Raw genomic sequence first — 15,026 nt, forward strand, 5'->3', positions numbered from 1 at the left:
GCTTGGAGGGTTTAGAGACATTACCATATGAAGGCAGCCCTGGCATTGTTTCTCAGGCAGTCAGGGCCTCAGTGGATAGTACAGACAGTCGTAAGGAAGACTGAGTTGCAAACTCAGATTCAGTGCTTCCAAAAAAATCTTGAATGGGTTGCCTTTCTTTCTGCAATTCATCTTATTTGTGCTCCAAAATAAAATTTGTAGGAGCAACATTTCCCCAGTTATTGGAGTATTACTACCATAGTGCCTCTTCTTAATGGTACTGTAAGTTTTCTATCTCCATAAACCTATTTGTTCTTATAGAACCCAGGTTCAGTTTCCTTTACAGAAGACAAGTGCACTTACAAATGTACCCCTCACTCCTTTAAAATAAAAGGAATTGGGATTGCTTTAGGAAAAAAGGAATGGTATTGTTCTTATCACCGGACCTGGTGTGGTTGAGAGTGTCACCTGGACCCTTTCCCCAAAGACACAAAGTCACAGCACAGTGTTTCATGTTCTCAGGGCTTCAATGGGTGATCTCAGAAAGTTTTTGATGTTGATAAAGATGTAAAACACAGATATTTCGACATAATCAAATTTTATCTCTTCTCTTATGGGAGGGAGTAGCTATTTAGAGAAGTTGGAGTAGAAAAAGTACATTTGTATAGCCCCTTCATCAATCTGAAGTCTCCTGTTAGTTTTGAAATATAAATGTGCTCTTTGTCAAATTCTCAAATACATAGACAAAATATTATAATATACTAACTAAATTTATTTTCTTTTTAAATTTTAAAACAGAATGGCAAGATACAGAATTTTAGGTTCTGAGAGTTTGCTAGTTTGTGAGGAGCAAGGAAAATTACAACAACAAAAGACACCATTAGTATTACCAAATCATGATGTTTGCAGAACTTAGTAAAATCTGCAAAATGTTCTTTCCACATAGTTACCCTTATGAAAATGGGTGTTTTCTGTAAGCACTTGACATCAGAGGATATTATTAGCTTTTTCTGCTGCTTCTGGGTCTGATATTTCTCAAAATAAACCCATCCTCATGGGTCTCTGAAAATGATTGGATTGAGTCAAGCTTGTCTGTTCTTTTGGATGTTCGTTTATTTATTAGTTTGCATAACTGCAAATGAATTATCATGCTAAAAAAAAGAAACTGGAAGAACACAAGTCCTGAGCAAAGAAAGAGGCATTCTGTCCTTAGTACCATTTTATTGCAGAAATATGTTTAGGAAATTCTTCATTTTTTCCAGCTTCTTTGCAAATCTCAACATCTTGGAACCCTGAGTAAGATTACATCTCCTTCTAACAGCCTGTTCTTATGCCTTTTCTTTATCCCTCTCTATCCTGACTGATCTACCCATTATGGTAAGAAACAAATCTTTGAGAGGCTCCTTCGTTTCCAGCTTCATCAGGACAGGGCACATCATGTACCAGCCACTTGATGGACACCAACAGGGGGAGCCAAGTGCACAGTCCATCTTCCTTATTCTTGGGTAAATATCAGGGCTTTCTGGAGACATCCCGCCAGGGCATTTGAAATTCCTTCCTTCGATGCTGCACTTCATCACACTGGATGGTGTATGGAAATGTTTGAGGAGGATTTAGCGAGCTTCAGTGAAGTTAGTACTTGAGGCTGCGGTTCTGTTTGTGAGCCTTTTATCATAAACATTTCATATCATTATTCTAAAAACATCAACAAAGTCCCCCCAGATCATATTTTGTTTCTTTTCTTTTGGAGGATCAAAAAACTTTTCTTTTTTTCCTCTCAATTCCTTTTCCTTCCCATATTTATTTTTTTCCAGGCATTTCATTACTAGAGAGGGGATTATGATAATGAGAAAGTGTACCATCAAGTCTGGGTACAGAAAATAGAGAAAGAAGAAAAGCAATAATTTGTGGGGAAGCAGGAGTGTGAAAAAATATAAAGAATTATAGACACATTCAGAACTACTTTTTCTATATCAGAATCAAATGCAAATATGTTGATTTCCTCCTATAAAAAAAACTGATGAGACAGGCAATATCATTTTACACAAAATGCAGGTTAAATTACTTAAGTATAACGACTGTAGGTTCTGTGTTTGGCACCCAAGCTCAGTATAATCTCTCTTATAATTTTGAGATATGTGATCAAATATTTCTCTTTTACTATGTCATACATAGACCACTATACTTGAAGTAAGTTTTAAAGACTATCACTCCTTATCAAAGCCTGTTTGAATCTCATCTGCTCTGACTCATCCTTATGGAACTAACTTGATCTTCAGTCGTGAATCTACAGTTCTGTCCTTTCCAGTGCACTGGAATTGATAAGCACAATTGGGAGGAAATCTAGTACAGATCAAAGAGTATGTCATTTAGTGTCATTTCATCTGATTTGTTTCTCTAAATCTATAGGCATTAAATCACTCAAGTTTTATTAGTTATTGATGTATATTTTTAGATAAAATGATACTATTTAAGCATCTACTTAAAGCAAATATTTCTTTGTCCTTTTTTGTAAGAACCTCTTTTCAATTTTGAGACCCCTCTAATTCTGACATTGATTTTTATATTTCTTGAAACTTTGCACTTGGTGACCAATATTTTATTGATAGAAATGTTTCACTGAATCACCAACCCTAAAATAAATAAAGAAAATTATGTAGTTACCTGATACATTAGTGAAAAGGGTATTCTGGTGAAATGATTCTTTAAAAGTTAATATGCAATAAAAATTACTGCATGTGATTATTGATTTTTGGATTCTTTGAAGGCATTTCAGTGCAGTTCTTCAACATATTCAGCTACTTGAAAATAATGACTATCTTTCTTGTCCCTACTTTAAATGCACTTTGGTACACCGTTAAGTGCACGTTGAGCACATCACTTACTGCTTTTAGGTGTTAACAACATTGATTCAAAACAGCTGGCTGATGGAATTCTTGTTCATCACTGTATTCATGGTATATGTTTGGAATTTTCACATCTTGCACAGCATTTTCCCTTCAACTCCTTTTACTGATTAAGTCCATGTGCAATCAACATGTAGAATTTAAAAATGGTAGAATTCTAAAGAAATTAGATGTTATAAAGTATAAAGGGCCTTGTACATTTCCTGACACGTACACCACTCAATCAGTAGTAACTCTTTTCTGTCTCCTTCAGTGCTTCCCTAGTCTCTATCCCAGCAGATTACAAATGAGGATTCTAAGTTTCAGTTGTGATTTACTTACCTGACTTCTCCTTAAATTAATGAGAAACTCCAGCCTATAACCCAACATTCCTGTCTCCACTTCAGTCTCTTTCCATTCCCCAAGTTACTAGTAGATATATTGACCAGTGGACCAGGGAAATTACAAGAAATTACACTTTTATTTTTCTTGTGTTCTCCTCATTTTGAAGAAAGCCCAAGCAATCAGAATAATTAACTGTAGCCATAATTAACCATTACCTGAAATGCCTTGCTTGCACAGATAAACTTGAAATGCTTACATCAGGTCCAAATCTGTTTTATTGTGCTTCTTTCTTCTGTTTGGATTTTATATAAGGATTTCAAATGTATTCCTCCCAGTGAACAAGACTGTTGTCCAAAAAGACTCAGAGGGACAGTGAAAGAAGGAGGCAGGTTGTATGATGGGACCTCTTCATGACCCTTTTAGCAGGCAAATTGTACTGTCTTCAAGTCTTCCTACAGGAACTTGTAATGCCGCGTGGAATATACATATTGCCAAGAAATAAGCCCAGATTAATTTCATCATAAGACACGAATGGTGATTTCTACTATGTTATCTGTTGTCAAAAACGAGCAGCATCCCTTTCCTTGTGTTTTTAACTGATTTCTGTTTGGTTAATAAGACCTCAGTGTTTATAAATAATACTTTCTTAGGAGAGGTAATGTACATTTTTCATTCTTCTGGACATCTGAACCTCCTTCTGTACTTGAGGATGCCACCACCTGAGGAGGCAGAGCCAGCTTCCACTAGGAGAAGCTGCAAATACCAAGCACTTACTCTCCTGGACCTAGGACCCAGGCTTGTGAACTAGACTGCACCAATCAGACACCTCCAGCTCAGGCTTTGCATAAAGAAGTAATAAAATGGCATGAGAAGCAGGGACAATGCAGAATCCATTTTGGTGATGGCTGGTGGCAGGAGATTAGTGACATCAAATATCAAGAAGTAGCCATTCTAGAAGCAATATCATTATAATATTGATGGCTTCAGCAGTGGGTGGGTCCAGTGTCAGCAGCAAGGGAGGTTCTGCAGCATGATTCGAAAGTATTACTGGCCACAAAACCTCCAAGTCTTATTCTCTGGAATCCTGGTGAGTCCACAAAATGCATTTCTGCTATGTCTCTTTAACAAATTACCTTTCCTGTTTAAATCGGTTAGAGTCTGATGCTTGAAATTAGGAGCTGTGACTGATAAAAGGATATGTACATTACCAATCTTAATGTTCTTAATTATAGTCTAGGTGAGAGTCACACAAGAGCCTTTTAGGAAAGAGTTAAGTGTGTGAGAAGAATTGTGTAGCAGAAGATTAAATCACTGTTCACTGACTCTTCACTGGGTGTCAGTTCATGAAAGAGGAACCAGAGAAAAACTGGATAGGTAATCAGAAAGCCACTCTCTGGCCATGTCTTTATAGAAATGTCCATGTCTTAGGGACCAGAAGGATTTAGAAGGGTCGTAATATGCATAAGCACTATCTTGCTTCTTTTCCTTTGAATAAACCCCCAAATCCATTACTGCTCTGGTGGAAAAAAATTTACATATTAAACTTGCTTTTTCTTTAGTTTCTGGGCTTACTTCCATAATGAAAAAATATATGGCAAAATTCATTGACATATCCACAATCTACTTTCATTCAATCTTTTTTTTTTACCTGTTTGCTGTGCATCCTGAGTTACTAAGAAAATAGCTGACACAGTGACACAGGGAAAATATGCAATGAATATTTGTTAAGTAAAAATAGCAAATACTAATGTGGCACTTATGAGCCAGGCTTTCACATATGTTAACTGACTTCCTCACAATAACCTCCTGAGACAGGCACTATTATTATTTCCTCTCCGCCTCCCCCCCTTTTTTTTTCTTGACAAGAAATGGACTTATGGAAGAACTAAGTAACTTGCCCAAAGAAAGGAAGCAAATGTGATCTTAATCCAGGAAGGCTGACTCCAGAGTCTGTTTCTTATATTTTTTTATTCAGCTGATAACCATTAAGCCCTCATCACAGGTCAAGCACAAAAGATTCAGTGATGAGTATGATATTGTTTTACCTTCAAGAAGCTCACTCTATGAGAGAGAAAGACTATAACAAATAATTTCAAGTGAAATATGATAGATTCTATGATAGAAAATATAAATGAGGTTTGTTGAGACACAAGAAGGTTGTGATGAACTTGACTCTGGATGAAGGATGGTCCAGGAGGGACCTAAGAGTGAAGAATGCTTCAGCTGAGACTGGAAATAATTTTTCATAAATATAGAATTACATTTGAGGTAAAAAGGAACAACTTATACAAAAGGTAAAATAGCATGATGTGTTTGTGAACATAGTGGGGCATAATTGAGGCATGATGCTACAGATGTAAGCAAAGGCCAGATAACAGAAAAAATTATATGCCATAATCAAGAATTTTTACTTTATTCTAACTAAAAACCATTGAAGAAACAAACAGGGGTGTAAGACGAATAGATGTGCATTTAAGAAAGATTTTTCTGGCTGTATAGGGTTGATATAAAGGGGGTCAAGGCTAGATGGAAGAAGGCAAATTGGGAGACTACTGGAATAGCAGGTTAATTAAAAGACTTAAATGGGTCAGAAGTTTTAGGGTAAAAAGGGCATTGACTCAATAAAGATAGAATTGGCAGGGCTTACAAATCAATTGGCATTGGTGGGAAGGGGTAGTAATGAAGAGGTGGAATTCTTCTGTTTCTCATTTTGGTTTGCATTAATTAACACTAAATATATAACATAAAATACATGTTACCCCAGTTTTCTTTTTCTTTAAAAATATTTTCATTCTTTTTGCAAGCTTTTTATTTTCAGTTTCACTGCTTCTTGAGTTTTAGCCCCTTTTATTATATTTTTATGATTATTTGTATCCTAGTACCTCTTTGGTTTTAAGATGCCTTACATCTATGTTAGGTTGAAATATTGTATACATGCATATATGTGTGTATATATACATATGTAACATATATCTACATAAAAGTTCTAGAAAGCAACTTTTACTGAAAATTGAGTGTTTTTACCTATCTTGTTTTTTAACCCAACTGAGAGTGCATCTTTTATATGTTCTTATGAATCTTCAGCATTTTTGGATGCTGGGGTATGGCTCTATATATAACACTTTGAGGAAAGAAGAGGACAGAGTTTTAGCTGTTAAAGATGGCATTACTTATTCAGAAACCTCTTTTTGAAGCCAAATATTCCTGCTTTTCAATTGAGTATTTTGTATTAAAAATGATAAGTTTTGCTCTTTATAGCTAAATATGACCAAAGCATAATTGCTTTGAGTCAAGAAAGAGTTGAAATTAATTGAATGATTGCACTTCTCTCAGAGATTTATACAACAAACCTGCATAATTCATGCATGTGTATATATTACAAATTTCTCTCAAGAGAATTTCAAGAGCCATTTTTATTTCATGAAACATATATGTATATATTTTATATATTGTACAGATATAGAGATAGATGAATAGACAGATGCTTGATAGGTAGGGAGGTAGATAGGTAGATAAAACTTTCACTAAAACAATACTGACAATGCCTAGCAAAATGCTATAGAGAGAGTTGGTGCTCAGTAGCTGTTGACTGAATAATAAATATATGTATAGGTGAAGCTATATAAGATCACTCACATTTAGGGATGCAGTGATTTGAAGGGAAAAGTCATTACCCTAATTTTTTTCTGGATATTTTGCATCATCAGTCTTAGGATCCAACAATCCAACTAGGTCACACTCACAGCTTTAGGCAGGACTGCTACTGAACCAAGTAAAACTGGAAGCTTCACTTCTAAATATATTGAATTATACGAAGAATCACAACTTACATTTGCCTTGATCCTTCTTTCCCTTGGATAGTCAAAATAAGAGTAAATGATTGTCTTTCATTATTATCATAAATATCTCAACTTAATTTTTGAATGTCACAGTAATTCTACCCAACGCATTCTACTGCTATCTGTACATGACACTTGGCAGCACATCAGATTCATCCACTCAGTCAATAAAAACAATTCACTAAAAAAAGAATATACAAACTAGTTTGTTTAGCACTGTGAAGATCCTTTTATGAAAAGACCACTTGAAAATAAATGTTTCGATCTTGAAAGGTTCTTTACCTTTTTGTATGTGTTTGTTGCCTTTGTGTACTTTTTGGTTTCTTGATATAGGCTTGTCCTCCCTCTCATGATGCCAACTACTCTTTACAACACCACAGCACTACCCACGTTCTTCCTAGATGTTCTGATCACTTGCAGTGTTATCATGAGGCCTCTTCTGAGCACACGTTGTCAGCAATTGACATGTTGTTGTTATACACATCAGCTTCAGTAATGCCACCTACCAATTAGGAAATGCTCTGTATCAAAGATGGTCAGCCAGAATACCAAACAACAAAATCATTGGATCATGAGGGAAAAAATAGAATCTTAATTTTTAAACTAGATTTGTATAAAATCAAAAAATTTTCACACTCCTAGAAAAAAGAGTGACTATTTGCCTATGCATTCACTCCTTGATGTTTTGGGGGGCATCTACTCTCTACCAACAAGCTAAATGTTGAGATTTGAGGATGCATGTGTTCAGTTAAAGGAGAGGGTCATATTATCAAATATGACTGTGAAATGTGATCAGCAGGTAATAGAGATATGTATGACAATAGAGGAATACAATAAAAGTAGCAGGAATAGTTAGCTGTGCGTGGAAAGGTAAGGAAAGGCTTCAAAGAGAAAATAATTTTTGAGCCAAGACTAAAGTGTATAGTGAATTTGGAAAAGCCTACTGTGAAACTCATAACCTGGGAATGTCAATTTTTATATTGTAAAAATTTAAAGTAAATTTTTTTTAAAATAAAGAGAGAGAACTCAGGGTGAAAGAAAACATGTCTACATTTGAACATTTCCAAATCTAGGCAAACACAATATATCAATCATAAATCTGTATAGTTATCACTTAAAAGAAAGAACTGATTATTCTTTCAAACTTTGGCTCAGTCTACATTTTTGCCAACATAAATAGCACATTTTGGCATTGTTTTTGTCTGTTTGACAAAAATGCAAATAATATTAATATATCATAACCCTTTCTAGTTTCATTAAAAATGAGGTTAGTGATGGGTAAAATTGCTAAATTGCTGGCATTGAGCATGAACTGTTTTTTCCACTCTAGTGAGGCAGCTATCATCTGCTATCCTGCCAGTCTTTTACCATGTTTTTTCTATTGGGTACAATTCTCAGAGTCACAATAATAGTGGATCACTGTAAAAAAAAAAAAGCCTGTCCTTTTCTTTCCTTACTCATTCTGCTAGAATGAGTTTGCATTTTTATTCGTAGAAATGTACACTGTTTTCTTCCTGTAGTGATAGTAACAATGGCAGGTTGGGTAGGCAGAATGTGAACTCTTTCCTGTGCTGGAGGAATCTCCTTAGGAGACGTGCACATCAGTGATAGACTTTTGTGATATACTTGGCTAACCTATGAGCTGGCATCAGATTGGTGTGAGCTACACAAACGTTATAACATTGTTTTGTGACTGTGTCACATTTTCTCCCTTAGAGTCCAAAATTAGAGCACGTGTATCCTCTGTGTTTCTTTCTTTTAATAGATGAATAAGATTTTTTTTTTAAGTTTAAGTGTGATTTAGTAACTTAACAAAGGTTATGGCACACCTAGTATAAAGGAGAGAGTGAGTACAAATCTCCCATTCCTGACTTTGGTTAATCTACTTATGAATGAAACTGCATTTTTCTTCTTGCAGCCTGATCCATATTTGAATTTAATTTCTAAGTACCAATGTCATGAATTGTTTCTTGTGAATTTATGTGTGGTGTTCTGGCCAGAATTCTTCATTACATTTTATTTGTGTGATTTGATTTTTCTTTCCTGAGCATTATGATGATCCAGAGTTTTATCTAACCCTACACCCTATAGACACCAGCAATTGGGAAGAATGAAAGTCAGATTTAAAATCCAACTAAACCAGTTGCAAAATGTGAAACACAATAAATAATGGAAACAAGATCTTGGAATATTTTAAGACAGACTTTATGAGAATTGCAGAAAACAGGGGGCAGTAAAATTATGCATTGACACTGATATACCAAACTAGTGTAGCAATTACGGTTCTATTTAGTACTAGTACGTAAGTGCTGAAGTACGAACTTTACAAGTCTAAACTAAATTTATGTACCCTTGTACTGTTTATGTTGTGCCATCTCCCACAAGAAAATATACTTAGAGATGATAGACGTGGATTGTTTTTACCCAAGTAGATACACATTAAGTATAAAATGTTTGCCCCCAAAAATGATTATTTTAAAATATGTGTCAAAATAAGTTTATTTACTGTTTTTCTCATCCCAATATTTTGCATTTGTCTTTCTCAACATACAAATCCACGTTACTAACTCTGTTCTTTCAGCCTGACAATTAGCAGCAAGTATCAGAAACAAATTTCTATGGTTCCAGGCAGGTTTTTTAAAGAGGGTCAACTTGATGTTAAATATTAGTAAGTAATGGAAACAGTGACCAACTGAAAAGTATATGTCCCAACTGGAATGCTTGGCCATGACTTTGTTCCAGCAAGCCACTGGTTGTTGGAATGTGAACCCAGTGTTGACAGATCTTCAAAATTTTCAAAAGTAGGCAGAAATCTTGACTTTTGTAGATGTTAACATTTTTAAAACTTTAAAAAAACATTGAGTGGGTCAAAGAAGCTGGTCTCTGGGCCATAGCTTGTCATTTGGGCCTCCAGGTAGACGTGATTCTACAGTAATGATGAGAGTGCCCTTCAATAAGGATCTGGGTACTGGTCAGTTTCCCACTGTCCCCTACTCTTTCACTGTCAGTCTAAGCAATACTTCTTACTTCTCAATGTGTCATTAGAAAGCCATAGAATATTCTCATTATATTCCTATAGACTTGCCACAGTCATACAGTTGTAATGGAAAGAGTTGTTTTCTGTACCTGTGTATTTTTTCTATCTGTGGTTTTCAGTGACTGTTACTGTTCCCCTCAGCCTAATGTTATTGATATCCTGAAGTAAAACTGAATTATGCAAAGTTTCTTATTATATGGAATTAGGATTCTTTGCATTCAAAGGAAAGCATATGGATTATTTATTTTCTATACTCCCTCTTAAGAAAGTAAGGGGCACATTTTGCTTATTGTTCTGTCCTCACTTTTAGGACATTCTCAGGCAAATAGAGGGTTGAATGAAGTTAATTTATTAATGGAAGTTTGCTATTTTAATCATTCATTCATTAAGTAAACTTTCCTTAGCACAAACTGCATGTCAAGCATGTTAATAAATATGATTTGATATATATGGATAACTGACTAGGGCTAGAAACCCATTCTGCTTAGGAAAAAATTACCTTGTCTTCAATTTAATGAAATATAATCTACATTTTTTTCAACTTTATTGAGGTTCAATTAAAAAAATTATGGACTATTTAAAGTGTACATTGTGATATTTCATATGCATATACATTGTGAAAGGATTCCTTCCATCTAGTTAATTAACACAGTCAATGAAATATAATTTACATTTTAAATGGCAAACTTATATTTTGGTTTCAATTCTCTGTAGGACTTTGGGGAGGGTATCAACTTTTACTTAATTCTCCTTCCTAGAAAAGTGTAATAAGTTCAGATCATACTATATTATCTCTAAGCAAATGTCTAACTGCCACGTGGTTAATCAGAACTTTAACTCTGTATACCAAATACCCTTAGGGGGAAAATGCTAGACACTACAAGTCCACTAGCAAAAACATAAGAATCAGAAGTCAAGATCTCATGAGTTAATTTTGAATTTATTCTTGGTTTAGAGGAGTAGAGTTTGATAGCTTAGCACTATTTAACTCCACGTTAAAAAAAAAAAAACTTTAATGCTCCTATTTGATCAATAATAATAATAATGCACCTTTACTCACTTGACTATTCCCTAATAGGACAACTTTTTTAAAAATCCCATCTCAAAAACAGTATTTGTTAGTCATGTAGACATCAAGAGCAAAGTGGACTCCCAACTTCAGAGGAGTTTAAATACCTGTGTTCTTGGAGAATCATCTGTCTGTATCCTTATTTTCTGATGTTAAGATTTTTAGCAGTATGCCAGCTACTGCATCAGATCAGTTAATCAATCAACCATATACTTGTGTCAGAGCACAGCCATAGTAACAGCGGGGATGGATCACTGAAATTAACAGGAGCTTCAACCTTCTAATTCAGCCAGAATCTCCTGTGCTAACTTAACCAAAATAAAAAGTAACTCCCTATGTGAAGATGGAGAAATACACACTAGCATAATGTGGCTGGTTTATATTGGTTATATTTAATGATTATATTCTTCCATTGAACTCTGGATGTGTCATCAAACTAGATGCCCAACTTGAAGAGGGAAATATCTTTCTATAAAACAAAAATCTGACTCACAAACAACAAAATACATTTCAGCAAGGATTTTCACTTGCTATCTGAGATTCATCTCTGTCATACTGAGTACAAGATGCCTAATTAACATTTGCTGCTTACTAAGGGCAGTAGGCAGAATAACGGCTCCTGGAGGTGTCCATGTTCTAAACTTCAGGATTTAGGAATACGTTGTTACGTGGCAAAGAATTCAAGTTGCAGATGAAATTACTGCTGCTAATTCACTGACCTTTAGACAGGGAGATAATCCTGGATTCTCTGGATTAGTCCAATGTAATCAGAAGTGTCCTTAAAAGTGAAAGAGGTGATCAGAACAGAGAACCAGAAGATGTCAGAGTGAGAGAAAGCTCAGCTTGATAGAGGAGGGAGGCCATGAGCCAATGAAAATGACCAGCCTCTAGAACTTCAAGTAGCAAGGGAATGGAGTCTCCCCTAGAGCTGGCAAAGGAACACATACCTTCTGACATCTGCCAACACCCATTCAGGGTGAGGCCCATTCCAGGCTTCTGACCTACAGTACTGTAAGATGCTAAATTTGTGGTAATCTGTTACAACAACCAAACTAATACACTGAGGAAACTTAATTTATTTTTCAGAAGACTCTATCATTGAAATTCCATTAATTAAAAAAAAGTTAAAAATTCCAGACCTTTCTTAAGGCATTGTCTATTCATTCATTCACTCATTCATTCATTCATTTTCAGGAGGTAATCTGTTGCAGCCAGGTCGACATTTCAAGAAGCAGCCAGGAAATGGAAAGAAATGAACAAGAAACTTCCAAAGCACAAAAAATTGATGTTGTTGGAACAGAAATGGTAACTACTTAGAAAGATAACAGATAAAGATAAAGATAATTCTGACCTTGTTATAAGCAATTGCTTTTATTGTCCTTTATGTATTTAATATCCGTACACATCAATGTCTCTTTTCCCACTGTGGAGTTGATGTTCTTTGAAAAATAAAATGAGCACCCTAAAAATACAAGTGCACTTTAGGTATTGTCGACTGAAACAAATGTGCAGCCTAAAACTTGAGAGTTATGTTTTATTTGGTAGGAGGACTTGAGCCAGAATGATAGCCTCTCAGATCACTCTGAGGGACTGCTCCAAAGAGGTAGGGGAGGAGCTAGAATATATAGGAGCTTTACAACAAAGACCAGGTAGTTGGAACAATAAAAGATTACTAGTTATCCAAAGAAAAACAGACATCTCAACTTAGAGAATTTAGTGCTTTTCTATGTATGGGAGGAAGCAAACATTTGGGCCCATTGAATTCATTCCTTTGACAAGCATCTAGCTCTCTAGGGCCAGTATCTTGTCCTTTATTATTCTGAGTCCCCTCAGAGTGCACCATTGTGAGTGGCTGCAGAGGCTGGGCTGCAGGCTTGTCTTCACTGTGGTGGGTGGCAGCAGTGGCTGATGACTTGATGGCTTCAGCATTCTTTGTTTACTGATATGGTTTGCAGTATTTTTCATTCACAGTATCAATTCATATGTGTTCTGCTATAGCATGAGCTCATGCATTAAAATAAATGATTGAGGTTTAATTAGCATTTCTCAATGTGCACTGAAGTCAGATGAAAAATCACTGTGAAAGGAAGAATATGTGTGCAATCCTGAAATAACTAAATTCTTAAAAAGAATTACTTATTTTAAATTATCTTTAAACACAGGTCTCTCATCTTGGAAAGCACACCAAGGAAATAAATCAAGCTTCTCAGCTCCATCAATACGTTCAAGAAACAGGTAAGAACCTGGGGTAGAGTTGACCCCAGCATACCTTTTTCCTATTGATGTTTCTGTGTTTGAAGGGAGGACTTCCGAAGCACAGTCCTTCCCACTAAGTAAAGTTAGTAACTATGACTCACGATCCCAAAAGGGAATGGGTAGTAGTACTTCTATTTACAATTATACTTAGGTTTTGCCTGTGGTATGAGATGCAATAAGCTTCTAAAAGAGTTCACTGCCCTTCAGCCCTATGATGTATTCATCCTCAAAGCCTAAAAAGTGGTAAGCCAGCCACCTCCGAAATGCTTTTTGCCTCAGGGATCTAGAATCAAACTTGATGTTGATCAGGCTCCCTGAGAACAGAAAAGCTATTTAGAGTGTGTTACTTTTACTAACAGATTTAAGCACTTTTAAGTCAAATTCCCCAACCTGCAGATATGAGATTAGACTACAGACAACTCTATGCAAGTTTCTGTTATTGAGTACAAGGTGTTTTGCCTATAAAAGATGAATGAGAAGTTTTGCTGTCCTGAAGAGCTAAAAGGGAACATTTAAGCCAACGGTGACCCAAACATTACTTGACAGTATCTGAATTTGGTTTTACTTGAGTTTTGTTTAAGAAAGTCGATCTTCCTTTTCTGTTCTTCTGCTGTTCTTTTTATTGTTTTCTAACTTTTATTATTTTTTTCCTGAGCATAAGAGTAAAACATGCTTGTAGAAAATTTGGAAAATATATACAATTAAAATAAACAAGTTTCATCATATATGCCACCATTTTTCTTCCTGTATTTCTTGACAGACTAACTTACATAATGAAATTTTGCCATATGTATACATCTGTATCCTGAATATTTGTACTTAACATACATTATGGGAAGTTTCCCCATAGCATTATAATGCCTTCTCAAACGTCATGTTTATTAGCTACATAACATCCCTGGTGTTCTTTTCTGATTGTAGTCATAGATACACCTGAGGAGGAAGAGATTCCAAAGGTTTCAACTAAGTTTTTAAAAGAGCAGTTTGAAAAATCTGCCCAGGAAAAGGTCCTTTATTCTGACAAAGAGACAACCCCAGCCAAGCAGATTAAGGTAAGATGGTTTCTCTACACAGAGACATATTAGGTATAAAGCCAGATGTAAATACATAGCATTTTCAAACTGAATGTTGAGGTGGTTTTTCAAACAACAATATATCCTGAACCGGTACTTAACCTGTTCCATAAGAATATTGTTCTATATGAGAAGAGCAGTAAAAAGAATGAAAACTTTTCTCACTAGAGAAAATTAGGAAAGAGAAAAATTATGTATGCACTAAACTTTAATAACTAACATTAGATAAAGTAATAAAGCCAATTTTAAAAATGTCATATACTTACTCTGTTCTGTTTAAAATTTCAAAGAAAACTAAACAACCCTCAAGAGTACTTTAAGACTTTTGTTGTTTCCCTCTAGATTACTCTGCATAGCACATTAAGTAAAGGAAGAAAAATAATCAAGATTATGTGTAAATTTTAAAATCCTGAGTCATTGATGTATGGGGAATCTAACTCTAAAAGTGCAACTGGATTATAGGAAAGATAGTGACAAACACTGAATATTGCTTCTAAGTAGGTCTCTAAATGGAGCATATCACCTGTGGTTCCCAATGGAGAT

General features: G+C 35.2%; 1 protein-coding gene across 1 annotated transcript in view; it reads left to right on the forward strand.

Moving 5' to 3' along the window:
• The window catches only part of XIRP2 (xin actin binding repeat containing 2), a 67,573-nt gene that overhangs the window by 36,142 nt on the left and 16,405 nt on the right, over positions 1–15,026 (forward strand). The window contains exons 4-6 of the mRNA XM_010982467.3: positions 12,349–12,459; positions 13,317–13,389; positions 14,332–14,462. Coding sequence (XP_010980769.3) covers positions 12,349–12,459; positions 13,317–13,389; positions 14,332–14,462 — 315 coding nt within the window. The remainder of the gene's footprint in view (positions 1–12,348; positions 12,460–13,316; positions 13,390–14,331; positions 14,463–15,026) is intronic.

This window comes from Camelus dromedarius, chromosome 4, assembly GCF_036321535.1.
Source record: "Camelus dromedarius isolate mCamDro1 chromosome 4, mCamDro1.pat, whole genome shotgun sequence".
Taxonomy (NCBI): domain Eukaryota; kingdom Metazoa; phylum Chordata; class Mammalia; order Artiodactyla; family Camelidae; genus Camelus; species Camelus dromedarius.